General features: G+C 39.1%; 2 protein-coding genes across 6 annotated transcripts in view; both read right to left on the reverse strand.

Annotated features, from left to right (window-relative positions):
* Window positions 1-647: 647 nt before the first annotated feature.
* LOC144057144 (leucine-rich repeat-containing protein 3-like) lies at window positions 648-11,868 on the reverse strand. Of its 2 annotated transcripts, none has more exons than XM_077574444.1 (3): window positions 11,659-11,868; window positions 4,732-4,845; window positions 648-2,896 (listed from the first exon to the last, which is right to left on the reverse strand). In XM_077574444.1, the coding sequence occupies exons 1-3, from the start codon at window positions 11,705-11,707 to the stop codon at window positions 2,103-2,105; spliced, it is 957 nt and encodes a 318-aa protein (XP_077430570.1). In that variant the 5' UTR covers window positions 11,708-11,868; the 3' UTR covers window positions 648-2,102. The 2 variants fall into 2 exon arrangements, with proteins under 2 accessions (XP_077430570.1, XP_077430569.1); XM_077574443.1 differs by lacking the exon at window positions 11,659-11,868 and adding an exon at window positions 8,131-8,311.
* A 713-nt stretch (window positions 11,869-12,581) lies between these two features.
* Window positions 12,582-26,147, reverse strand: part of myg1 (myg1 exonuclease) — a 54,010-nt gene continuing 40,444 nt past the window's right edge. For 3 of the 4 annotated variants that reach the window (XM_077574391.1, XM_077574392.1, XM_077574389.1), the window contains 3 exons: window positions 24,859-24,981; window positions 24,544-24,725; window positions 12,582-12,973 (listed from right to left, as the gene is read on the reverse strand). In XM_077574391.1, the coding sequence (XP_077430517.1) occupies window positions 12,784-12,973; window positions 24,544-24,725; window positions 24,859-24,981 (495 nt within the window). In that variant the 3' untranslated portion in view covers window positions 12,582-12,783. The remainder of the gene's footprint in view (window positions 12,974-24,543; window positions 24,726-24,858; window positions 24,982-26,147) is intronic. The other variant, XM_077574390.1, reaches the window with a different exon arrangement.

Raw genomic sequence — 26,147 nt, forward strand, 5'->3', positions numbered from 1 at the left:
GGCTGAATTTTGTTTTCTGGATGCTCTCAGACCCAATTCTGGAAAAAAATGTCAAATTACAATTTTTAAGACAATGATGCCACTGAAAAAAAAAGATGTCCAGTAAATTAAATTGATTCTGTCTTTTCATATGCCTTCATTTAATGCAATACAAGTATTAAAGTAATAAAAGGCACATCTTAAGCATTTCGATCAATGTACTTTTTTTTTCTCTTTTTTTTTACCTTTTAATCTTCAATGTAACAAACTTCAAAAACAAAATATACAGTGGATCTGAAAAGTCTACAGATCCTTGTTAAAATAAAAAAAAATCATTTAAATTTTTTGGGACCAAGTTCAAAACTTCTTCCACTAGACACATTTAAAAAAAAAAAAAATCTTATTGTCATTTATTTTGGTTTCAATGTCCTGGCAATAGTCGTACAAGAATAACTTGCACACACAAAAAAAGTAAAAAAAAAATTAAATGCCAAACTTGAGAGAATAAAGTTTTTATATAAATACAAAGTGAAATTATGAGAAAAAAAAAAGTCTCATCTTTAGTTACCAGTTTACATGGGCAATTTATTTTACATCCGTCCCAATACTTTTGTCATTCCATGTGTAAAGTTGCAAAATGCTACTAGTAAGTTACGCCAACACAACACTAGTGTCCACGTACAGATTTATTGTGAAGGTCACATGACAATAACAATCAGATTTTTCAGACCTAATGATAATACAAAAATAATAATACAAACATTGTAGTCATCAAACAACGGAGTATGTCACAAAGAGCACGTTACGCTACATTTTCTTTTACATTTGGTTTCGACAATACAAAGTGCACATGTCGTTATGTCGCACAAAAAGACTGAAGACGTGGAAAAACACGTACAAACACATGAAAATATATTATTTTGTTTAAGTGTGTGTGATTGTGAGTGCTTTTATCACACACACACACACACACATTTAAGTGAGTTGATTGAAAGGGTTTGGGGGGAAAAAAGGCGAGCAGCAGGCACTTGAGAGAAATTTGAATTTGGGACCAATGTTGCGTTTGTGTAGCGTCGTCAAGAAATGAGAAAATAAATAAATTTACAGAAGTTTCTATTCTGAGAATAAAGTTGTAAGATTATATGCTCTTTAACACAACATTCATATGTGTGTGCGTGTGTACTTTTTATGGATTACAACTTTCATTTGGTAATATTACACTTTTTTTTTTAATTACTTTTTAAATCATAATATACATATAGTTAAAAATAAATAAATGACAGCTACCAAGGCCTTACTCTGGCCCACGTTTTAAACATTACAGTATATTCCTGAGGATAGATCAACAGTTCTCCTGGTCCAGTGCAAAATAAAAAGCTTAAGGAAAAGGAAAAAATAAAATAAATAATAAACATAAAATAATGAATAAGAAAAAAAATTCATATGCTCAGCAGTAAAATAACAAAATAACATTTAGAAGAAAATAATAAATGGCCTCCTCAATCAATATATTGAAATCAGAAACAAAAACCCAAAAAAACAAACCACCTGTTTAAATTGGTAAAATATGTTATTCGATAAAACACCTGCTTAGTAACAAATGCTGCAATCCAAAACAACCGATGAAAATAAAGCACATGCTTGATCAATCAAAACAAAGTATCTGCTCAGTTACCAACAAAAATACAATCAAAACAAATCAGCTCAACAAAACAATGATATAAAAATAAAGCACCTGCTTGATCAATAAAATAAAAATATCAATAGTATCAATTGTGCAATAAATTTAAACCAAAAACGAAAACATTATTGTAGTCCAAATGACAAAAACACTTCAGATGATGATGACGATGATTACATTGATGATGATGATGTCATTTCCTAAAAGCCATTTAGTCCCATTTCGACCTTAATGAGACAATGCAAGGACAGTAGAGGGCACAGCGGGATCAGATAAAGGGAAAGCGGACTGCAGTCAGCAAAGTTCTTCTTCTCGTGTCTGGAGATCAAACTTTTTTTATTTCTGTTGCACAGAAAAACGATTCCGGCATGAAAAGGCAAACAAGATCCACCATTTTGTGTGAGCAAGCAGCCGTAGAGTTTTTCATTGCGCTTGCTTCCATTCAGAAGCCGGTGCTCAGCGTGTCCGTCTCGGTGGGGGTCTTCCGGGGACTCGGCAGGCTCTTCAGGTACTCCAGATGCCGGCGGGCCTCGGCCTGGTTCTGCCTGACGTAGTAGACCACGTAGACGATGACCATGAAGAACCACACGAACATGGTGACCAGCATGGCCACGTCGGTGGTCTTGCGCTGCAGACTGCAGAAATTCACGCCCGAGTCCAGCAGGCGCACCAGCGGCTGGCCGGCGTGCTCGCCCAGCACGCCCGGGTCCTCCCAGCGGCTGGCCTCGCCCAGCCCTCGCACCGAGCTCTCGCAGACGATTCCGTTGACCGTCTCGGGTTCCAGGTTGAGCGTCTCCATCAGCTCCTGGAGCGTGCAGTCGCAGTGCCACGGGTTGTGGTACAGCCGCGTCTTGGCCCGCGTGCCCCCGAACTCGTCCCGGCTGGCCTGCCTCAGCTGGTTGTGCGACAGGTCCAGCAGGCGCAGCTCGGGGCCCAGGCGGCGCAGAGCCCCCGAGGACAGCGAGTCGATGCGGTTGTGCGCCAGGTAGAGGTCCCGCAGGTGGGCCAGCTCCACGAAGGCGCTCTCGGGGAGGCTGCGGATGTTGTTGCGCTCCAGGTGCAGCGACACCGTGTCCGGCGGGATCCCCGAGGGGACCTCCTGGAGGCCGGCGTCCGAGCACAGCACGGTGGACGTGTCCCAGGCGCAGTGGCAGCCGTCCGGACACTGCGGCCGGGCCGGGATCCACAAGGAGCAGAACAACAAGACGCCGCACAGCCAACGCGCCGCATCGCCTCCTGGTAGGGAGAGACGGGGAGAGAGAGAGAGAAAGTAGATTCGATGGATGGATGGATGGATGGATGGACGGATGGATAGATAGATAGATAGATAGATAGATAGATAGATAGATAGATAGATAGATAGATAGATAGATAGATAGATAGATAGACCACTAGCTTGATAGCTAGTTAGCTTAATAGCTAAAAGCTTAATAGCTAAAAGCTTAATAGCTAAAAGCTTAATAGCTTGCTAGCTTCATAGCTAGTTAGCTAGCTTCATAGATAGATAGATAGATAGATAGATAGATCACTAGCTCGATAGCTAGCTCGATAGATAGCAAGCTAGCTCGATAGATAGATAGAGAGATAGCTCGATAGATAGATAGATAGATAGATAGATAGATAGATAGATAGATAGATAGATAGATAGATAGATAGATAGATAGATAGATAGATAAATAGATAGACCACTAGCTTGATAGCTAGTTAGCTTAATAGCTGAACTGCTACCGTGATAGCTTGCTAGCTTCATAGCTAGTTAGCTAGCTTCATAGATAGCTAGATAGATAGATAGATAGATAGATAGATAGATAGATAGACAGACCACTAGCTTGATAGCTAGTTAGCTTAATAGCTAAATGCTTAATAGCTTGCTAGCTTCATAGCTAGTTAGCTAGCTTCATAGATAGATAGATAGATAGATAGATAGATAGCAAGCTAGCTCGATAGATAGAGAGATAGCTCGATAGATAGCAAGCTAGCTCGATAGAGAGATAGATAGCTCGATAGATAGCAAGCTAGCTCGATAGAGATAGCTAGATATCTAGAAATAATAATAAAATGCGGTATAAGCTGTACTGTTTGAAGTTGGAATGGTTTGAATCGGTCAAAAAAATGTAGAAATTAGAGGAGAAACATCAAAAGTAGTCATTTTTGGCTTTTATTTTGAAATGTTGGGGGAAAAAATCTAGTAAGAATAAGCAGGTTTGAATTGGTCAAAAAATGTAGAAATTAGAGGAGAATAATTTAAAAGTCATAATTTTTGGCTTTTATTTTGAAAACTTGAAAAAAATCTAGTAAGAATAAGCAGAAGCGTTTAAAATTGAAAAGGTTTGAATTGGTCAAAACATTTAGAAATTAGGAGAATAATAAAAAGTAGTAATTTTTGTCTTTTATTTTGAGAATAAAAAAACAACAAGTAAGAATAAGCAAAAACATTTAAGGTTGAAAATGTTTGAATTGGTAAAAAAAAATCGAAATTAGAAAAGAAAAACAAAGCATTTTAATTTTGACTATTATTTTTAAATTTTAAAAAACTAGTAAGAATAAGCAGAACAGTTTAAAGTTGAAAAGGTTTGGTCAAAAAATGTAGGAATTAGAAAACAAAAACAAAGCATCTTAATTTGGCTTTTATTTTGAAAAAAAATTAACAGTTTAAAGTTGGAGAAAATTAGTTAACATTTTGAAATTATGGGGCGGGGACCAAAAAAAGAAAAGTAAAATTTGGGTTTTATTTAGATTTTTTTTCTTTGAGTAAGCTGAACAGTTTGAATAATTTTTAGCTTTTATTTAGAACGCCTTGAATTGGTAAAAAAACAAAAAAACAAAACCTGTTTTGGTGGGAAAAGTTCTGAAAAGTGGGACATTGTTGTTGTTGTTGTTTTGTTTTGTTTTTTGGGGCACCACGGAAACGGTTCCCAAGGTAAAATGAAAGGTAACCTTTTAAAAAATTTAATGTGAACGATGCAAATGTGTGTTGGGAATAAATGGTAAGTCAGTTTGTGAAGCCTTCACACAATAACACTTTTTTGTTGGCAGATGCATTTTCTGACAAGACAGCTTGCCGGTCTCACCCGGGGGTCTTGATCTTTTCGAGGTCTGCTCCATGGCCGCTGTGGCGGAACTGGGCACATGGCCTCGGCGTCGCCCCCCGACGCGCACCTCCACTCGGACGTCACCGCCGCCGTCTGACACATTGAGGAGGAAATCAACACATGCTTAAAAATGACCTTTGGGATGACTGGGGACGACATTATTGAGGCAGACAGCAATAAAAGGGCATTCAGTGTGTCACTTTAGGAACAAAGCCTTATTTTTCTGTACAATATTATCATACTCACCTTCTGTGTATGGGCTAGATGCCACGGACTTCCGGGTTTTACACATTAGCGCCCTTTTTTTTGTTTGTTTATTTATTTTTACATATTTTCTAGTAGATTACATTATTGAGCATTTTTTTGACAAGGGAGCCACTTAATAATAATAATAATTTAAAAAAAATAAAAATTAATCCCTGTGCCAACTACACAACTACAAAAGGCCCCGCCTTTTAAAGCCACACACTAAGTCAAAGATCCTACAGCGTTGATTGTGTCGAACGTGAGTATGGTGACCCCTAGTGGCAAAAAAAATAATACCTGCAACTCACATATGTACCATGTCTTCTTCTTTCGGCTTTTCCCTTCAGGGGTCGCCACAGCGAATCAGTTGTCTCCATCTAACCCTGTCCTCTGCATCCTCTGCTTTCACACCGACTATAATTGTTTATCCGATAACTCAATTGTCAAATACAAGAATGGATATCCAAAATATTTCATGTTCCATTGAAAACACTAACAACCACATGTTCGCATGTACACGAATATTCGAGTATATAGCATTTATCAGCGGCTATCCTCGTTAGCTAATGCTAATTAGCTCATTTGCACTAGCACTGTAGCTTTGCTTAGCTTTTAGTTTTGACACCGTGCTTCCATGAATTCCCCTTAAAGATGGTGACCTAACAAGCAATGAGTGAAGAAATTCTGTATTATTCAAATTATCTCCACTGTTACATAACAATCTGACACAATTTGGAAAGCGTCACTCGGGAAAAAAAATCTGAAATAAGATTTAACAATTGGAGTCTTTAGTTGAAAAATACTATACTGTATAATAAATATAAAATATTAAACACATAAATAAATAACTGGCATGATCTATGCAGTAACAATAAATAAATTAATATTAAATAATATTGCTTCAATTAATGAAATAAAAAGAAAAAGGTTTTCTAGTAGAAATGGCAAATGTTAGTCCTGTCCCCACTGACGTTCTGTTCTTTTGGAAGTTAAAAAAAAAAAACGCAATAAAAAATTATAAAACCGTAATGGCTCTATTGGAGGTTTTTGAAAACAGAAAATGATTAACCTCCTCAATCAAAAGTGCAAATTAAAATAGCACTCCGGTCACGGTTCCTCACGTCCATGTATTGGTTCTCTTCAACGTGTTGGGAGCATGACATCACTATTTTCGTGAACTCAACAGAATGGGAGACTGTTGTGCAAACAGCAAATGTTGAATTTGAACAGGATGAATCGCATGTCCTCTTTCCCGACAGCCCTTTCACGCAGAATAAAAAGAATCACATTACACTCTTGTCTTGCTCTGTTTATCTTCCCATGACGCCCCATAGCCCCTTCATCATATTCCATGGCGGTGCCGCTGCATATTACGCATGCATTGTGAGGACGAAGGTTCGGGAAAGGGGGAGGGATCGATGTGTAACTAAGGCCTGGCGCGCTATTAACGGCCAGAACATCAATCCAGCTGCAGTCTCTCGGCATCAATAAGAGACACGGCGGGGACAAGCAGGCCGGTCTCGGTCAAGGGGGAGCAGCTGCTACAATCCGCTTGTGCCCTTAAAACGCTCAAGTTAAACGTGTTGAGACTGTGAATCACGCCGAGGAAGGATGGAAGATGACGGGGTCGTGCATTTTCACATTGAAATGAATTCATAGATTCATTTTTATTTCAGTGTGAGGGTAAATACAAATTACACACCAAAAAATTCTAAATCCAATATTTTTAAATCAGTATTTGAGAGGATGTCAAATAAGTAAATAAACAAATTAACATAGTATCATGATTAGCATTCGTTTGAAGAAAAATATCCCGAAAAATCCACCCATTTTTATCCATCTCAGGGGGCGGCCATTTTGCTTTGTACTGCGCTACTTGTTGTGGCTGAAAACGACATCACAGTTGCTCAGGGCTTAGGTAACTACCAATCACGGCTCAACAGTTTTCTGAAGCTGAGGAGTGATTGGTCCTTACCTGAGCCCGAGCAGCTGTGATGACATTTTCAGTTGACAGCAAATGGCAAAATGGCCGCCCCCTGAAACCTGTGTTGATATTAGTGGAGGCATGTACTTAATATAAACATCTATTAAATGAAATAAAAATTCTAATTATATATATATATATATATATATAATTCAAGGCAAGGGAGAATGAAAATCATTTTGGATAGATAATAGGGTTAAAGATAAAAACAAAAACAGAAATAAAATCAAAGAAAAAACATTCTGTTTTCAATCTCAGGGTAATAAAAAAAATTAAATTAAAAAAATCTATTTTCAGGAGGAGGGCACTAAAAAAACGAAACAAAACAATAAAACACTTTCCACAATCAGGGGCAGAGGGAGAGTAAAAAATAACTTTAGGAAAAAAATATTTTTAATAATTTAAAATTACATTAAAAATAATTTAGGGTTTTTTTCTCTCTCTTTCAAGGTTGATTCAAATAGCCTGTTGTGTGTTTAACCAAAGCACACTAATTATTTTGTGAATGGCTGTTAATGAAACCAGCATCAATACTGCACTAATTATAAACGTTTATATAAATTATATTTGAATACAAACAAGAGCAGCACATGTTAACAGAGCGTACAATAATACACTCAGACATATTCTTTATCGTTTGTGGAAAAAGTGTGTATATGTATTCTACTGCCCTCTAGTGGCCAATAAACACACTTGCTGTACCAGAATGAGTTACACAATGGTGAATTATAAAGCACACAAAAAAGAGACTTACTTCTTGATATTGTTTTAAATTATGTTATTACTATATGTTTTTAAGTACAATACTATCAAGTGCTTAATTTCTTAGTGAAAACAAAATGTCCTTGCCTTTTTTTTTGTGGTGCTACTTTGGCCTCTTCCCATTTTCATTGATCTATTCACATATTGGACAAATAATGATCATAATCTGCCGCATGCATGATAATAAAAATGTGGTGTGACACACAAAGTGGACACTTCACACATTTACACCTTTCCTTCCCCTCCCTCCTTCAATTAGTTAATAAAATTACTTAATAAAACATTCATTCTATTTACATAGTATATAAAGCAGTTTAACCAGCCTAGCGAAAAAGCAAATATAAATAAGATATCGGACAAACTCTCCACGACATAGATCAACTTACACGTGAATGGTTTCCTCTGAAGTTTGCCCTTCACATTTCTTGACTCCTTTTTACGAATCTTCAGCACAGTTTCAACCTCAGCTGATTGGACGACGTCTTCGGTAGCGCACATAAAAAAGAACCTTAACATCAACTCTGCCGTGACTGCTGCATGAGGCGTTCATCGGTGACTGGAGTGAAAGCGAGAGGCAGCTTGTAATAAAGCGGAGTGGGCGTGTCTCTTTCTCTCGAACACACACACGCACTCGCTTTCGCTCTCTCCTCTCACTTCCTCTCCCGAGGAGCATCTCACGTGTCATCATCCTCGCTTACCCGCCATGTGAACGACTATATTATTTCCTTATTGATTACAGGTGTCATGTGATCTTAGAGGCGTTGTGTCTTCTGTGGAGAGATGTGAGGAGAATGAAGGCATGTTTTTTTTTTTTTTAATTAAAGAGGATGTGTGTGTGGAGGAGGTGATGACACATGCCTGAGCAAGAAATATAAAAGGACACTGTTGCGAAAAGGTTAAACGGGATGTTCGTATTTACACATATACTGCATATACAGCAACTATGTACTACAGCTATAGAGGAAGTCTGGTTACATTACTGCCTCCTGGTGGCCAAGGCGGGTACACAAGGAGCAGCACACTGAATTGGATTGTAGCTTTAAGTCATGATTCGAAACCCGTTTTATGCTATGTATTCTATTTAATTACGTTTTTATAAAGCACAATATTATAGAGTGCCATTTTCTCATTAAAATGCACATTAATGGGCTGGGGGCTGGAATAGGTGAATTCTAATTCCATTCGTTTCTATGCTAACAAAAACTGCAAAGCCGAAGGTGTCAAATGGTGACGACCTCACACCCGTCCGTCTCAATGATGGCTAAAATAGAAAAAATGAAATTCATAGAGTGACTTTGGGTCACCCTGTATAAGTTTTCTAATATTTTGGCTCTGGTATAAAGCCAAATAAGGTCAAATTCAGTTAACATTGATATGTTTCGGTAACAGAACGTTTCATTTAAATAGTAAATAATAGTATCATTCTGTTATTCATCATTCTGACTTTTCTTGTCTGACAAAACAAGTCAGAGACTCACGAGGACCGGCTGCGTTTTGCCGTTTCCCCCCAGAATGACGAGAAAGCAAAGACACAAGAACTCCTGTGCAAATATGAGAATACCAAGAACCAGTCTGGAAACAGGAGGATGAACTTTGTTGACAAAGTGGACTCAGCCGAGCGAGAGGCATCATCTGTTTGTCGGCAAATGAATTAAAGCCGGCGCTCATTTGTAAACAGACGCTGAAAGCGGAAAAGATTCATCAGCGACAAACGCAGGAAGACAAAAACAACACACAACATGCAGTGTGGAGTGATACAAGAAAAGCACCGGAGCGTTTCTTCTTTTCCTCACGAGACTAAATGCACTAACGACGGGTCAGTGGGGGGGCAAGTGTTCTGCTCAGCCAGTCGCTCGGTAGCTATTTTTTCCACTGCGCTGCCTCGTGGGACCCCTGACCTCCGTTGGAGTTGTGTACCAATGCACGTGACAAACAGCGCAACGTCATGATGTGCAGACGCACACGGAAAAAACTTTTCCCCGGGTGAGAAAATTCCGCCTTGACCAAGACGACAAAATTGTGGAGCTACATACAATAATTCCTCGATTTGAAATTGTACAGTATGTTAAATCATCGTTCCACATTGAAATGAATGGAAATGCCACTAATCTGTTCCAGCCTCCTCCAAAAAAAGTAATAAAAAAAAAGACTGAATCAGTCAAAAAATGTGGAAGGAGGATGTCAATCAATACGTAAAATATCTACATTCATGTTTATGTTAATTTTGGCATGGAAATGTGGAACACTGAAAAAAAGTGGTTCACTTGGTTAAAGTTTTATACTGTATATATAAAATGAATTGCTGCATTTTTAGTTTTCAAAGGTAGCAACTATTCCATATTAGTGTGTTCTTAATAGTTTTGACAGTAATTTACATACATATACATCTATTTTATTTTTAGAAAACGTGGATACTATACAGTGTTTCCTACACCATGTTAATACTTGGGCGGGCCACCCAAGTAAACTGGCCACCACCCAAGACGCTTTCAAGAAAAGTTATTAAAAATATATTTAAAACAAAACGTGATAAACCACAAGTAATGTTAGTTCGCCATCACTGTGGATCGTGAGGCTAGAGGAGACGTAGTAACAGGACTGAGACCCCCCCTGAAAAAAAACCCTGATGTGATAGCTGGATTCCACACCCTAAAAATTGCACTCTAAAAACAGTTGGGTAAAAACAAATCCAAATATGGGTCAAAAATGGACCGATCCTCTACTGTACTTGGGTCAAAAAAAATTGGGTCATTATGTACAAGACAACCAAGAAAGTTGGTTGACCCATAAACTGGATCGGTCCATTTTTTATCCATAATTGAGTTACTTTTGACCCAAATGTTTTTAGAGTGTGTTAAAAACATCCGGGGAAAAACAACAACTGTATTCCCCAGTGTAATGAAAAAGAAAAAAAAGTTGCAAAATGTCCTGAACGAGCTGAATAGTTTGATGTGGGAATTCTTTGAATTGGTGGAATAAGTGGTGAAATATGGAAGAATTCGTTTTCCCCATTCATAGAAATGTGGAATCAGGTTCAAAGGTAGAAATGTAGGGAATGTTGTCAAAAGGGTTTCAAAGCCTTGAATGAGTGGAGAAATGTGGAAAGTGTTCAAAATGAAAATAATCTGAATTTTTTTTTTTTAGGTACAGAATAGCATATGCGCGGAAGCATTCACACATTAGAGACGATCAGGACTTTACCATCTGCATTCTGGGAAACGATTCCAATGTGCCTTAAGAGAGAAAATTAAGTCCTCTGTGTGTGTATTTAAATTTGGTGTTCGAGATCTTTTTTATTGGCTAGCCACCATTTATGAATAAAACAGATGTGAGAGAACGTTTTTGATGGCGCGAAGCTTATTAGCGCATATTTTATTAATTAAAATCTTCCTTTAATAGTAGTCTGCAGCGAATCCGACCATAACTCTTGACGCTCCCTCCTAGTCAGTGATTATCATCCATTATTCCCCATGCAACAATGGCACCGTAATTGCACTGAATTACAATATGACAGCACGATGGATGCGTGCGTGTAATATCACCAAGAAAAAAACGGCGAGAGATGCAAAGTGACCAGACAAAGAAAAAGTCCGCACCAGTGAATAACAATAAATGAGCACAACAAATAATGATGGATTGATTGAGCTCAACACGGTGTCCACATTGACAAAACACAATTTCTTCACCTTTAATTTAACATTTCCGATCCAGAACGATTTTTGATTCAAAATGATTTGAGTGACAACGATTTCTGCTTCCATTTAAAGATGTGGAAAGAATCGTCATGATCTACTCGTCTGACTCGCTAATGCTAATTAGCGCGCCACTCACAGGATTTTTATCACTCAAAAGAACGGCTAATCATACAAAACGGTTCAGGAATGTATACAGAGAAGCATCTTAACGTTACTCACCGGCATATGCTCTTCTTACGTTGCAAAAAAAAACAACTTTTATTGGCATAACTTGGTGACTTTTTCCTTCTACTCTCTAAAGTGGCTACAACTAACAGTGTATCAGAATGTGCGGAACCACACTGCCCCTTAGTGGCCAAATCGGGTACAACATGAACAGGGCTGCCAATAGATTTTGGGACATTTAAAAATTTATTCTGAATCATACTAAATGAGAATAGCGATTCTTATCCGAATAATTTTTTTGAGGCACACGCATGGTAAATATATCATCGCTGTCCTGTGAAAAACACTTATGTCCATTTAAAAAATATATTTTTTTACATTTTTGTGATGTCTGCATTCAGTTTTATTCCATAAACATAAAAAATGACAAAAATGGACATAAGTGTTTTTCACAGGACAGTGACGATATACTAAGCAATTGTTTATTGTTTATATATAAATATTATAGTCAACTGCTACATTAGAAGGCAATAAATGATTTTTTTTGGGGGGGGGGGTAGTAGTAGTGGCTGCAAATGCCCCCCCGGGCCATTGTTTGGACACCCCTAAGCTAACACATTATGATGGTTACTAACAAATTGACTTAAAATTAAGGAATTGGTGAGAATATCAGACCGAAATTGAGCATGTAGCTTATTGGGGCGCCATGAAGATCACTTCTCCACGCCTTCTGAAAATTTAATTTCTCTGAATTAATCAAGACCTGCGCTCGACGCTTTGATGGCGCAGCCTGGCAGAAATAGCTTGCGCGCTTCTTTGTAGTGTTCAAGCACCGAGACGAGCCGCCCTCCCCCCTCTGTGTGGCGGTCTGCATGAGTCGGACTTCCTTGAAGGGGGAATTTGTGGCCGTTCCCAGGCGGCTTTGATGGCCCACAGCGATGATATCCGATTTGGCAACAAGAGAACAGACTACAAAGTATTAAGAAGTGAATTTTATTGGAAACGAATGGCTGATGAGTTCATTCGGTTCAGCTACACCATCAAATAGGAACGAAACGCTGTGGCAAAAAAAAAAAAGACTTTACAAAAATGATATGGTCATGTTTGATTATGCAGGTGAACCTAATAATGTCAGTTACAAACCATCCATTGACTGAACCAAAATAACTTTCTGACTGGTCATAAGTCGCCATTGGCGGACGACTTGGCGGCGGCCTGCAGGGTCCTGCGGGCCATCTCCAGGGCGCCCCCCCGCGTCTTGTTCCCGCCGATAAAGCCGGAGGCGTGGACGAAGACGCAGCCCTCGATGCCGCTGAGCTTGGACAGCTCGTCGTCACGGATACCGCGCCACTCCTCCAGCAGGGGCAGTCTGAAGACAAAAGTGGGGGAGGGGGGGTCACTCGGCGTGTGGTAACAGCTGCTTTCCCTTCCCGTTGCCGCACTGTACGAAAAAGTGTTGTGTCTACGCGCCTCCTCATCTGTAGCTAAAGGGCGTGAACCGTGGCGCGGCCTCAATCAGACGCTGCAAAGAGGCCGCCAGAAGCAATCAGCTCTTATTCTTCTTCAATTATGTGGAAAATCACAATCATACAAAAGGGCACTCGAGTCCGCCGTCAATCAGGGGAAAGATTGACTCCGGGAGGGGCTGACCTCATCAACAGGAAGGTTCTCTTAAGGGAGTGTATGGGGGGGGGCTAACGTTTATGAAAATGTTTTGGGGGGGTTTAATTAAAATGCACAACTTGTACCTGTATTCCTGGGTTGGTATCATTCTCATTTGGAATTGTCAAGTACTCGATCAAATTAATATATAAACCTTCTATTCGGGGGGGGGGGGGGGTGTGATTCCACTTATATGTGTTGTTTATTTAGTAATAATATATTAGGATTAGGGGTGTCAAAATTGGTGCGTTAATTTTTAGTAGTTCCTTTACCGCAACTAATTTCTTTGACACAGGATTAATGACATTTCCAGTCGCAACGCAGCAGACACTCAAATATGAGCAGTAATAAATTGAATAATAATGCATATATTTGTGGAGGGCTAGGGTTTCATATTAGGGTTCAAAACTAGGGCTAGGCTTTCAAATTAGGGTTTAAAACTAGGGCTTCAAAATTAGGGTTTCAAACGAGGGCTAGTGTTTCAAATTAGGGTTTAAAACTAGGGCTAGGGTTTAAAATTAGGATTTCGAAGTAGTGCTAGGTTTCAAAATTAGGGTTTCAAACGAGGGCTAGGGTTTCAAATTAGGGTTTTAAACTAGGGCTAGGGTTGCAAATTAGGGTTTCAAACTAGGGATAGGGTTGCAAATTAGGGTTTCAAACTAGGGCTAGGGTTTGAAATTAGGGTTTCAAATTAGGGCTAGGGTTTGAAATTAGGGTTTAAAACTAGGGCTAGGGTTTGAAATTAGGGTTTAAAACTAGGGCTAGGGTTTCATATTAGGGTTTAAAACTAGGGCTAGGGTTTAAAATTAGGGTTTAAAACTAGGGCTAGGGTTTGAAATTAGGGTTTAAAACTAGGGCTAGGGTTTCAAAATTAGGGTTTCAAACGAGGGGTAGTGTTTCAAATTAGGGTTTAAAACTAGGGCTAGGGTTTAGAATTAGGGTTTCGAAGTAGTGCTAGGTTTCAAAATTAGGGTTTCAAACGAGGGCTAGGGTTTCAAATTAGGGTTTTAAACTAGGGCTAGGGTTTCAAATTAGGGTTTTAAACTAGGGCTAGGGTTTGAAATTAGGGTTTAAAACTAGGGCTAGGGTTGCAAATTAGGGTTTCAAACTAGGGGTAGGGTTTGAAATTAGGGTTTCAAACTAGGGCTAGGGTTTGAAATTAGGGTTTCAAACTAGGGCTAGGGTTTCAAATTAGGGTTTCAAAATAGGGCTAGGGTTTGAAATTAGGGTTTCAAACTAGGGCTAGGGTTTGAAATTAGGGTTTCAAAATAGGGCTAGGGTTTGAAATTAGGGTTTCAAACTCGGGCTAGGGTTTGAAATTAGGGTTTCAAACTCGGGCTAGGGTTTGAAATTAGGGTTTCAAACTAGGGCTAGGGTTTCAAATTAGGGTTTCAAACTAGGGCTAGGGATGCAAATTAGGGTTTAAAACTAGGGCTAGGGTTGCAAATTAGGGTTTCAAACTAGGGCTAGGGTTTGAAATTAGGGTTTCAAACTAGGGCTAGGGTTTGAAATTAGGGTTTCAAACTAGGGCTAGGGTTGCAAATTAGGGTTTAAAACTAGGGCTAGGGTTTGAAATTAGGGTTTCAAACTAGGGCTAGGGTTTGAAATAAGGGCTTCGAAGTAGTAGTAGGGTCAAGTTTTACAATTTTAAAAATGTACAGAATTTCACAAGCTACTTCATGTTAAAGATTAGATAGCTCTTAATATGAAAAGAAAAATGCACCGAGCTGTCACCAATGTCTTACAAATGCAATTATGCCATCTAGTGGCAGAAAATGACCTCAACACAAAGCAATATCACCCTCGTTTAAAGTACAGTACATTTCTATTAGTTTAACCTTTTTTTCCACTTTTAACAAGACTATGAAAACTTAGAAAAATTATTTTATTGTTCATTTAGAACAGATATGAAATTTGAGATTAATCATGAGTTAACTATTTAAGTCATGCGATTAAAACATTTAATCGCCTGACATCCCTAATTAGGATAGTAGTCAATTTACAATAAACCAAATAATTAATGAGATAAATGCTAATATGACAGCTAAGGTTATGCCTTTCAAGTGACTATTGTGTTGGGCCTGCACCACAACACGTGAACCACCTAGGGCCAGGCAATAAATTGAATTAATTCGATTAATCGTCATTTTGAAATTTAAATTATTGAATTTTTGCTAAATCGTGAAATCGAATTTTGTCTTCTAAATTATTAAGAGCTTTTCTTATGTTGTGTTAAATCCAGATGTTATGTGAGTTGTCATTTTTCTAACTACAGTATGAATGTTAAGTTTATGTTAAAACTGATTTATAATCAGTATACATTATTGTCGTCTGAACATCGTAATCTTCCTGAATGAATGAAAATAAAATAAAATAAATCGAGATTTTATTTTTTGGCCACATCGCCCAGCACTAGTACCACCTACAAAAAAATCTGTGCCTTTAAGCAAGCCGTTTAGATTTTGGCCCCACTGTGACATCACAGTCAGCCTATCAAAGACAGAAATAAAGCAGAGTTGCAGCGTTTTGGGATTGCATTGCCATCTTTGTAAAAACAGCCTGGGGAGGTGAGCGAAGCACAGCCATAATCCCTGTTAAATGAATCAAGCGGTCGATAGCTCCATTGTATAGCGGCGTGCGCGGAAAAGGTCAACAGGCTTGGTAATAAGGGAAGGAGTGGGAGGGTTCGCAGCCGCTGTTATGACAGGTCAGGAAGCCGGTACTCTTTCTCCGGATGACCGCCCGAAATGGAAAGTCCACAATTAGCAAATTAGCCGCGCGGAACTTTACTGTACAGTGCCATCATGACAGACACAGCAAAAAAATAAATATATATATATATATATATATATATATATATATATATATATATACTTAAAATGGATTTACTGCAATAAAGACTGACCGATTGTAGTCATTAAAGAGTTAACTGTCAACCAAAACAGCAGCACCGACTAAATCTGGTAAAGTCGAAAAAAGTGAGTCTTTCTTTTGTGCAGTATTAGAAGATGATCTCAGGTTATGTTGAGACTTTGTCTTTTATCACTCTGCAATGTTATGTGCATCCATGTTTATGCTGGATATGGATGGAGATAAACCTCAGTTTATCAGACAAATTATTTTCCCCTTAAAACGTTTCCGACGCTGTGAAAGCACCCTGAATGTACCATTTTGCTTGCCTAACATTAGCAACTAGCAAGTGTGTAGCGTATGTTATTCTGGTTATTCTGTTGTCCCTAAGCGTCATTTAAGATGTTTAATGACACCGCAGTTGGAATTAACTGTAAAACTAAACAAAAGATGATAAGAATTACATCCACTGTATATTTAAATACAAATATGCTACGTTTTTAAAATGTCGCTAGCTGAGCGCTAATGCTAATGGAGGATCCCATTCAAATGCTAACAGGATGTTAGCATCGACTTCAGGAGTGTTTTTCCTTCAAATAATAAATATCCACACGCAAATGCTGTGGGAACACATACCCACAGGTGAGATAACACTACACAAAGGCACAAATTGTTCCCAATGTGTGAAAAACAAGTTATTTTAATAGAATTCAATCGCAACTTTCTTCTGTACTCACTTTAAGTGTGTACTCCATCATGGATGCACGGCACCACACTGCCCCCAAGAGGCCAAAACACACAGGAACAGTCAGTATTTGTTTTTTTTCACTTGCTATTATTTTTAATTTATTCTATTCTTATTTCCCTTACTTGTTTTATTTTGTCATTGTCCTTTCAAATTATATCTAAAGTTGATATTTCATGGATTCAAAAACTCACAATTCAATTTGCAAACATTCAAGGATTTTTGTCTTAACAATTTCCACATGACATGGCATGAAATACAATCTCCGAGGTCCCAGGTCAGGCCAGTAAGTCTCAAGACTTGCGAAAATAACACAAGATAAAGATATATAAAATAAATGGTTAATGCTTTACAGCAGTTGTAAACAAGTAAGAAATATTTTTATTATTGACACATAAATCTATACAACAACCTTGTATACTTCATGAAATTTGTTGGTAAGGTTATACTATAGACTTGTCATTCAAAGCAGATAATCTTAATAGTGGTTTGTGTGTGACACCCATTAAAAAAAAAAAAATTGGGAGGGGGGGGGCGTTAATTTCATGCATTATATATATATTTTAAATAATGGTAAGATTAAATCGGTAATCTGCATTTTATTTTTTTTGCAAAAAATCGGTATTGGCATCGGTCTCAAAAAATGCATATCGGTCGGGCCCTAATTGAAAGTATTGTTTCCTGATTCCTCTTCAAAATGTTAAAATGTCGAGAACTAACTGAAATTGAAACGTTCAAGCACTAAAAAAAAATATTCCAACAACCCTTACGAGCGAATGAAAACTTCATCGGACCAACGTGGTAATAACCTTGACAACATCAGGGGCCGCCTGGGAGCAAAAAACAGGAAAACAATGATTCCTTCCTCCAACTATAGGTGATATTTTGTTGTATTTTCTTTCTGCTTCACCTATCCTTTACTTCACCTTTCCGAGGAAGGACTGCTTCCATCGTTCTGCTCCCTTCCCTCACACACATTTCCGATTAAAAATAACCCCCCCCGCCCTGCACCACAGGTGCTGTGGCAGGGACACAGGTGATAACAACACCCTTATAACACACTTGGCACGTGTCTATTGGGAGGATGTGCGGGCCGCTAAAGAGAAAGCCATGTGGATTTTTTTGGTTCTCTTCTTTCTAACATTCATTTAAGCCACTGTTCTTCCGCAAACGTCGACGCTCCTGTTTGCGTTATATTAAAGCTTTGGAGAGCTTCAGAGTGGATTTGAACAGGCGCCGCCACCTAATGAGAATTTGCAGTGGAGTGAAAAGGAGCATGGACGAGGTTACATGTGACAGGTGTGGCGGTGAGATAGGAAGACGTAGGGAATGCAGGGGTAGGGGGTGGTGGGGATTAGTGGGAAGATGGCAAAAGATCGACTGTGGGGAAAAGCTGATAGGGAGGGCAGAGACATACATACTGTACCTAAGAGACAAGGGGGAGGAGGGGGGGGGGGTTGCTGATAGGGGAAGGGTGGATGTAGGCTGTGGACTGAGGTTAAAATAGCAACAGCTATGGTCACATCATCCACGCCTTTTTCTATTCCTGGATCAGTAATAAGAAGATAAAAGCAGACGGTCGAGTGATTCACAGGTGACAATTCTACCTTGCCCACCATCTCAATTTAGCACGACTCTTCTCTGATGAAACCGCCTTGAGATGCCGCACTTTTCCCATGAAGAGGACAGAAAGAAGGAGAATGGACTGCATGACCCGGTTAGTGGGAAATGGCGTGCAGCAGCAGGAGACACCAACTGCATGGATACAACGCCAGCACATCATCTAATGAGATGCGGTAGTGGATCAAAAACAAGAAGAAGGGGAAGTAAAGTCTGCCCTTCCAAAGATGAAAAACAGCAGGAATATAGACGTGCACTAAAGCTGAATGATCTGGCGGCTCGCTGTGCCAGTTGACGGAACGCTCGACTAGATTTGATTCAGTGAGGACGTTTACATGCAGGCGATAACCCGTTTAAAACCCGAATATTTGGATTTTGTAATTCCACTGATGATGCTCTTATGCTCTTAAATAGGACCCCTGGGTTAGTCCTTTCGTAACCGTAGCCGGTGTCAGGCGATTTAAAATGTTCATTGAAATTAAATCGCATGACTTCAATAGTTAACTCACGATTAATCGCAAATTTTATATCGGTTCTAAATATAGTAAAAGTTTTCATACTCTTGTTAACACAGAAGTGGGTGGAAAATGTTAAACTAATAGAAATATGGCTAAAAAAAAGAAAAAAAAAAGAGTTTGATATTGATTTGTGTTGGTCATATTTCTGCCACTAGATGGCATAATTGCATTTGTAAGACATCGGGAGAGGCTGATGTCCGTGGATCTCACTCTGCTTCATCTATCCTTCCTTCCTTTCTTTCTTTCTTTAGTCTTTCCTTTGGTCTCTTGAGGTCTCTCTAATTTGTTGGACATGATATGCTTCTGGGGTTGGTGAAAGATTCTGGTTTGTAACCCTGTGTGTAGTAGGTGCTGTCTGGTCGGCGCTGGATTTCACTTTTCTCTTTTTTCTTTGATCACTCCTCGGGTCTCCTGACAACTTCACGACTCGGGATTCTGACGTATTCGGTTTAGGTGAAGGGTGTGGGATTTTTAACAGGCTTTAGGTGAATTAATGAGCTCAAACTCGCACGCACAAAAAAAAAAAAAGACATGACAACTCTCAAATTTCCTTTTCATATTAACTCATTCACTCGCAGCCATTTTCACTGAAGCAACCCCCTTCGCTCCGGACTGTTTTAATGGATTTTGACAGATTTTGCAAGGCCCACAGAATATTATTGTGTTCTATTGCTATAAAAACATGGAACCTACACCAAAAGAAAGATTAGAGGCTCTTCTTTCATCGGGGGAAAAAAAGGATATTTGTATCTGTATTTTCATTTTGCAGCAATTAACATCAGAATTATAGCTAAATTTCATCCTTATTTACAAATCAGTTTAAAACAGTGGGGAAAAGAGCCTTTTGCAACATGGCCCTGGTTGATCTCTTATACTCTGCTGCCACCTGCTGGCCATATTTTGTAATAACTACCATTACTTTAAGCGACCTCCTCAGGTCAGAGGCTGCATCAAAGCCTTCCGTATGCTCTAGCATAAAAAAGCATAAAGTGTTTTGGAGCAAAATTAGTTAAGAGCTATCTATCTTTAACATGAAGTAACTTGTAAAATTCTGCACATTATGGGACTGGAATTCCCCCAGTACATACTTTCCAAGTAAGGGGCGGTCATTAATCACGAGTTAAAAAAATTAGTGGCATAAAAGGAAGTTTAAATTAAGTCAAAATGAACATACTAGTTTTGACACCAATACTATAAATGCATTCGGAATAACTCGATTGAACGAAGCATTCGCCTTCTCCGCATGCTCTATTCTTCTTCTTCGTCACTTATTTCTATTATTCTATTGCAAGGAACTGTATTCATATTTTATAATGGCAAAGTGTTTATTTATGGGACAAATCTTCATGTCATGGTCCACTGACACACTGAAATTGGTGGGTGCGTATGTGTGTATACTGGGAGGCGGACGGCGTGTACATGGAAAATAGCGGTCACAATAATAATACCACAAAAAAGCAATTGCATGGTGGTTGATTGGAGCTTGAGGCGGGCGGGGGAAACTGAGATTGAGAACAGTATACAATTTAATAAACACTCGCTATTGCCGAACATGTGACATGCACATGAAAATGCTCTTTCGCGGTCGTGTGATGAATAAGGGGCGTGACAACAGCGTGACGGGTGCGAGTGAAGATGCACCGGATTAATGTGCCTGTCAGATGTTTTGTAATGGAGCGATACATTTATTCAATCACTCACACGCTGGCACATACATGCCTGCCGATTTGCATTATCTGTACAAAAGAATTATTGTTGTGATTAGTGTTTGGTGGTCTATTATGGAATTTGAATAATGAAAGCTTTAGATGGAAAAATAGAAATTGGGTTTGTAAAGTATTTGTAACTCTGTATCTCACGTGAATACATTTGATTAGGGATCAACCAATATGGATTTATAAAATTTTTTTAGGCTGATACCGGTTCCAGTATTTCTTGATTTTTGGGGTAATTAATCAGACTTGTTAAGAAGACATCTGGGAACTGTTTGAAATGTTGGGGGGATAAAATGTATAACGTGTCACCAGTAAGTTCTTTAGTTGCTACATTGCCGAAATGAAGCAGGTATGATGGATTGCACACAAGCAGATCTAACTTGATGCCTAGACGGGCTGCAGAATGAAATGAAGGCAATATTGTGCAGGGCAAAGCGCCGGATGATGATCAAGTCCAAGATCACAAAGACACCAGTAGTAAATTTTGACTAAAAGTAGCACTAAGGAACTTTTCAACCTTAATAAAATATTTTCGGAACTCTTCTGATGAAATATCGACTTAAAATTTGTTGAATGGTACCTTTGCCATGGCCTGAGGGGGTCTGTATCATTTTTACTGGCACTAAGCAACTTTAAGGAGGATGGTAAGAACACTGCCACACAAAAAACTCCAAATGAGCTGACTGCTTTATAGCATACGCCAAAAACAACATTGGCCCGGATTTCACTCACTGGAGTGAGCTAAAAAAAAAAAAACGACGCAATGCGCTTGTCCTCATAGGAAATCTGGTCTTCCTTCAGACATAATACCGCATTTGTCCATACGGCGTCGCCAAAATCAACGCAAACTGAAAGTTCCTTAGTGTTGCTTTACTATGTGAAACAGCAAATGTGAAACGGAGCGAGGTTCTTCTTTTCCTTCCCTAAAACTTTGCAACAACTTTGGACTGATTGGCCAATAAATGCCATGTCTACCGTTACGCCTCCGATACGCCAATTTGACAAGACGGCATCGACAAGGGGGCTAGTGTCATTTCGCTACTTTGATATGGTGACAGCAGGCACATACTTCTCATGAAGAACAAGTAGGCTGAGTTACTTGACAGAATTTTTTTCCCCTTCAATGTTGGCTTGTGCTCGTGAATGCCAATGGGTTAGCTTCAGAGTCTGCGGTTTCCTTATTTATTTTTTCTTGACTGATCTTTCTATTTTTCTTAATTACAATTATGGAGCCAAGTTAAGAGTAGATAAGACTTAATTGTTCCTGCAGCTTGATCCCTAAGGCACTATCTGCGTTTGTTTGTGCAGAGTAATTGCTGATCCCCGCACTGCCATTCATTGCCACACCTTGTTAAAACACAGATGGAACCCTTACACCCGTTTCAAGGTTGTCTCCAGAGAACAGCTGGTTGAAGACAAAAGCCGTTACGGACATTTTTAAAGAGGCACATTCAGGCTGGCGAGAAAAAAAGGCAAAGCAGCTTTCAGGCGCTCCGCTGTGCGGCCATCTGACAGGCACTTATGTTGAAGTCGACGCATGCCAAATGCGTGTCCAGTCGGCGGTACTGTCATCATTGGGACAAGCTGGGACCGAGCGGCAAGACCACGTGCCGCCACAAATGACAGCCCAGTGACCACAGCTCACAGAGAAAAGCCTGTCAGGCTGTGAAATGGGAAAACAAAAGCGAGTTTTTTTTGCAGCTCACACAAAATACAAAGCGCGTGTGTGTGGCAGGCTGGGAATCGGCGCAGCGAGTCAATAACAGCAACTAAGTCGCTCCGGTGGGGCCGCTGATGACGTGAATCGGGCAGCTTTGTGGACAGGCTCAGCGGGTAAACATTTCCCCTCTGGGGAAACGGGAGTCATTCTTGATAAGGTGCTAATCAGCTAACACGACACACTAACGGCTTCCTCACGTCGTCACTGCCATTAATCAGCACGACTGGAAAAAAAAAATTCTTATCAAATTGGACTGGCAAGGTGGTGGACTGCAGGGTTGTGCTTAGGCTACAGAAGCTACAGTGAAGAAAAAGTGGTGACTCCCAGACCGTCTGAGCCGCACCTACTCGGGCTCCGAAAATGCACTCTAGTTAATTGCTCGCTCACGCAACGCAAGCTGGCATCCATTACATTGCGTTAGCTCTGTTGCTATGCTAACAATGCAGCCGAGTGTTTAAATTTCTACGTATAACTAGAGCTGTCAAAATCAGTAATCCATTATCAAATTAACTGACAACTATTTTAATAATGAGGTTTGGAGCCATTTTCTAATTCAAAATGGTCCAAATCCTCAGATTTTTTCTGTAGTACTTCATGAAAGAAGACCGATTATTTTCGGTCTTTAACTAAAGGGAAACTTGACTCATTGAGCCATTTTCAGCAGTAAAAAGTTAACATTTTGTCTATAATTTATGTGATAATTTCATAATTTTTCATGTACAATTTAAAAACCACTTGCTGCCGACTCAAGATGACATCACCTGAGGAAGTAGGTAACGACCAATCATGGCTCACCTGTTTTCTAGTGGAAAATGTGTTTTTAAAGGTATTAATTGTACATGAAAAATAAGGAAGTTATCAAATTAATTCTGGACAAAATATAAACTTCGCAGCTGGCCCAACGAGTCAAGTATCCCTTTAAAATAAGACATTTGCAAACATCTGTTTTTAATTTGGAAAACAATGATCGAACCGATAACATAGTACAACCTCAATCCCCCCCCCCTTTTTTTTTTACTTCACTATACAAATACCAAATACCAAATAAACACCAATCACTTGTTAATAAACAAACAGTAATGAAGGAAAAAAATTTAATCCATTGATTATCGATTCTAAAAATATTCGATAGTGACAGCACTAGGCATGACGAATCGATTTATCCGTCAATCCGTCAATGACAGACGTCCATTTTGTTGACAATGGCCATTTGGCGGGAAACTTTGAAAAATTGACCAACTAAGCCAGCAGGGGTCTTCATCTATCAATGTAATCGTCAATCCGTCAACAAATGTGTCAAATCTGTCAATGATGGACGTCCCATTTTGCTGGCGGATTGACAAATGACACTTAAACAACTGTATTCTGTAAAAATAAAAGCTGCACCCACGTCAACACTTCTACAATCACAATATTGGGGAAAAGTTTGCTTGCCAAAGCCCAACTGTGTCATTCAAGACAAACATTTTGACAGCCTTAATCACTTGCTTCTAATCCGATACCTGTTTATACCTTGTCCATCTATACAAACACACAATCCTGACTTAACATGAGGACAATGGCATGTATTTTCCAATGACCTTGTTCCACTACATTCCCCTGGGCGGAGGCAGGTGGCCTATAGCGACGGGCTAATTAAAGAGCCCGGTTCAAATGAGTATGTTGCTAGTGAGATTACACTTGTGGAGCTCACATTCATTAAAAGCCACTTTTACAAAAGGAGTGGAGTTCATGCAGATAATTGGCTATAATAAATGAAAGCATCCGTCGAGTAGGCGAGTGGCTACGTAGTGTTTCCCAGAAGTGAGGAAGGTGATGTCCGGGCTCAGGTGGCTCTGTTGAGACGTCGGATGTGTTTACATCCCTTTAACTCTGGCTCTCTCCAGAGCAATGACCTCTGCTTCAACTAAAGGGTCCTTCTCATTCTACAAACAAGGATTTGTGTACGTGCGTGAGTTGTTGTCAAACGCTCCAATGAGCGGCGAGTCAACTAAACACATGGGGGAGACAGTGGAGCTCAAGCCTGTCACCACTCTGTATCCACTAACACGCGGCTAGACTTTGTCATGCAGATATTATTTAAAAAATGATGTCGCCAAGTGTTATCACCTGCTCTGGAAGGTGTTGAGGCCCGCAGGGACACACTGGACCCTCCATTGTCCATTCTGGTCGCAATACAGCACGTACTTGATGGGCGTCTCTACCTGGAGCTCCTTCTCCAGGGCGAACAGATGCTCCTTCCAGGGACAGCCGCCCTGGGAGAACTCCATCACCTGCCCACTGGGATCCACCTGGAAACAAGAGGGGCTAATCATAGTCTGTCTCCATTTTTTTTTTTTTTTCAAACACCACAATGTTCAACGAATACGGCAGACACGATACTACAACTGCATCCATTAATTTTTTATTTTTTTTTGCATGTACCTTGTACCGCTCGTTAACAGCTTCTGCCACAACCTGGCGGGCTGGCAACCAGGAGGACTTGTAGAAATCCAAACGGTCCAGAAACTCATCCCCAACTAGTGCCAAGGCCTTTTTGAACCCCTCCTGCAGATGATGAAGATGGTGCAGAGCGCTTGTTAGCAAGTTCTGTATATTTTGTTGTCTAATTGTTTGATGGTAAAGCCTCAGAGTAACCAAAAAGTGAGTTGTGGATAGCTACGACAGTAAAAAATGATTAGATGCGTTCGGATTTGGCTTTTTCCCATACAGTACAGGGACATAAAAAGATCACACAAGATATTAACTCATTCACTGCCATTGACGGCTTTAGACGTCCAACATTCATTTGAACTATTTCTATTAGTTTAACATTTTTTCCACTTTTGTTAACAAGAGTATGAAAACCTAGAAAAAGGTCATTTGTGATGAATCGTGAGTTTACTATTGAATTCATGTGATTAATTACAATCAAAAATTGTATTCGCTGACGATCTAATTTTTAATAATCTTTTCTTTTTTAATAATCTTTTTTTCAAAAAAGAAAAGATTGTTTAAAAAATTGTTAAAATTTACTATTTCTATTAGTTAAACATTTTTTTTTCCCACTTTTGTCAACAAGAGTATGAAAACCTAGGAAAAAAATTATTGTACATTTAGACCATCTTTCTTCAATTTTTAATTGTAATTAATCACATGACTTCAATAGTTAACTCATGATTAATCAAATTTTTTATATCTGGTCTAAATGTATTTTTTTCCCTAGGTTTTCATACTCTTGTTAACAAAAGTGGAAAAAAATGTTAAACTAAAAGAAATAGTCTGTAGCCATCAATGGCAGTGAATGAGTTAAGTAAGCAACAGAAAGTCTGCCTCATGCACAAGTCATTAATTAACTCCATACACAAAGTAAAGCTCGGCCTCTCGCTCGTATTTTATTACTCTTTTCGCAGTGCATAAAGAATTTTTTTAAACGGCGTTTATAAATATAATATAATGCTACATGTGTTTTCAGCGGCTTTATTAAACAAAAACAAAAATCAACTTAAACCTAAAGAAGTCCTTAAAATATTCCTTCTCATTTGTCACTAATGCCATAAATTGTCATCTCTCCAGAAAATGCTGTAATGATATTAAATTCATCCCTCCCCAGTCAATTATTTAAAAGTACTGCAGCCAAAAATATAGATCAAATCAAAAGATTCATTATATCTAGGGGGGTTAACCCTTCATTGTTGAATTAATGATGCATAGTGTAGACGTCCGAGAAAAGA

The sequence above is a fragment of the Vanacampus margaritifer genome, chromosome 8 (assembly GCF_051991255.1).
Source record: "Vanacampus margaritifer isolate UIUO_Vmar chromosome 8, RoL_Vmar_1.0, whole genome shotgun sequence".
NCBI classification, from domain to species: domain Eukaryota; kingdom Metazoa; phylum Chordata; class Actinopteri; order Syngnathiformes; family Syngnathidae; genus Vanacampus; species Vanacampus margaritifer.

What these genes read in the sequence shown, in the direction of transcription:
- LOC144057144 (XM_077574443.1), bottom strand. Translation starts at nt 8,260, where the DNA reads ATGTTAAGGTTCTTTTTTATGTGCGCTACCGAAGACGTCGTCCAATCA. An exon ending in TCAGAGGAAACCATTCACGT is followed by an intron (nt 4,846 to 8,130) that starts GTAAGTTGATCT and finishes TCAATGTGTCAG; the next exon opens with ACGGCGGCGGTGACGTCCGA. An exon ending in GAAAAGATCAAGACCCCCGG is followed by an intron (nt 2,897 to 4,731) that starts GTGAGACCGGCA and finishes TCTCCCTACCAG; the next exon opens with GAGGCGATGCGGCGCGTTGG.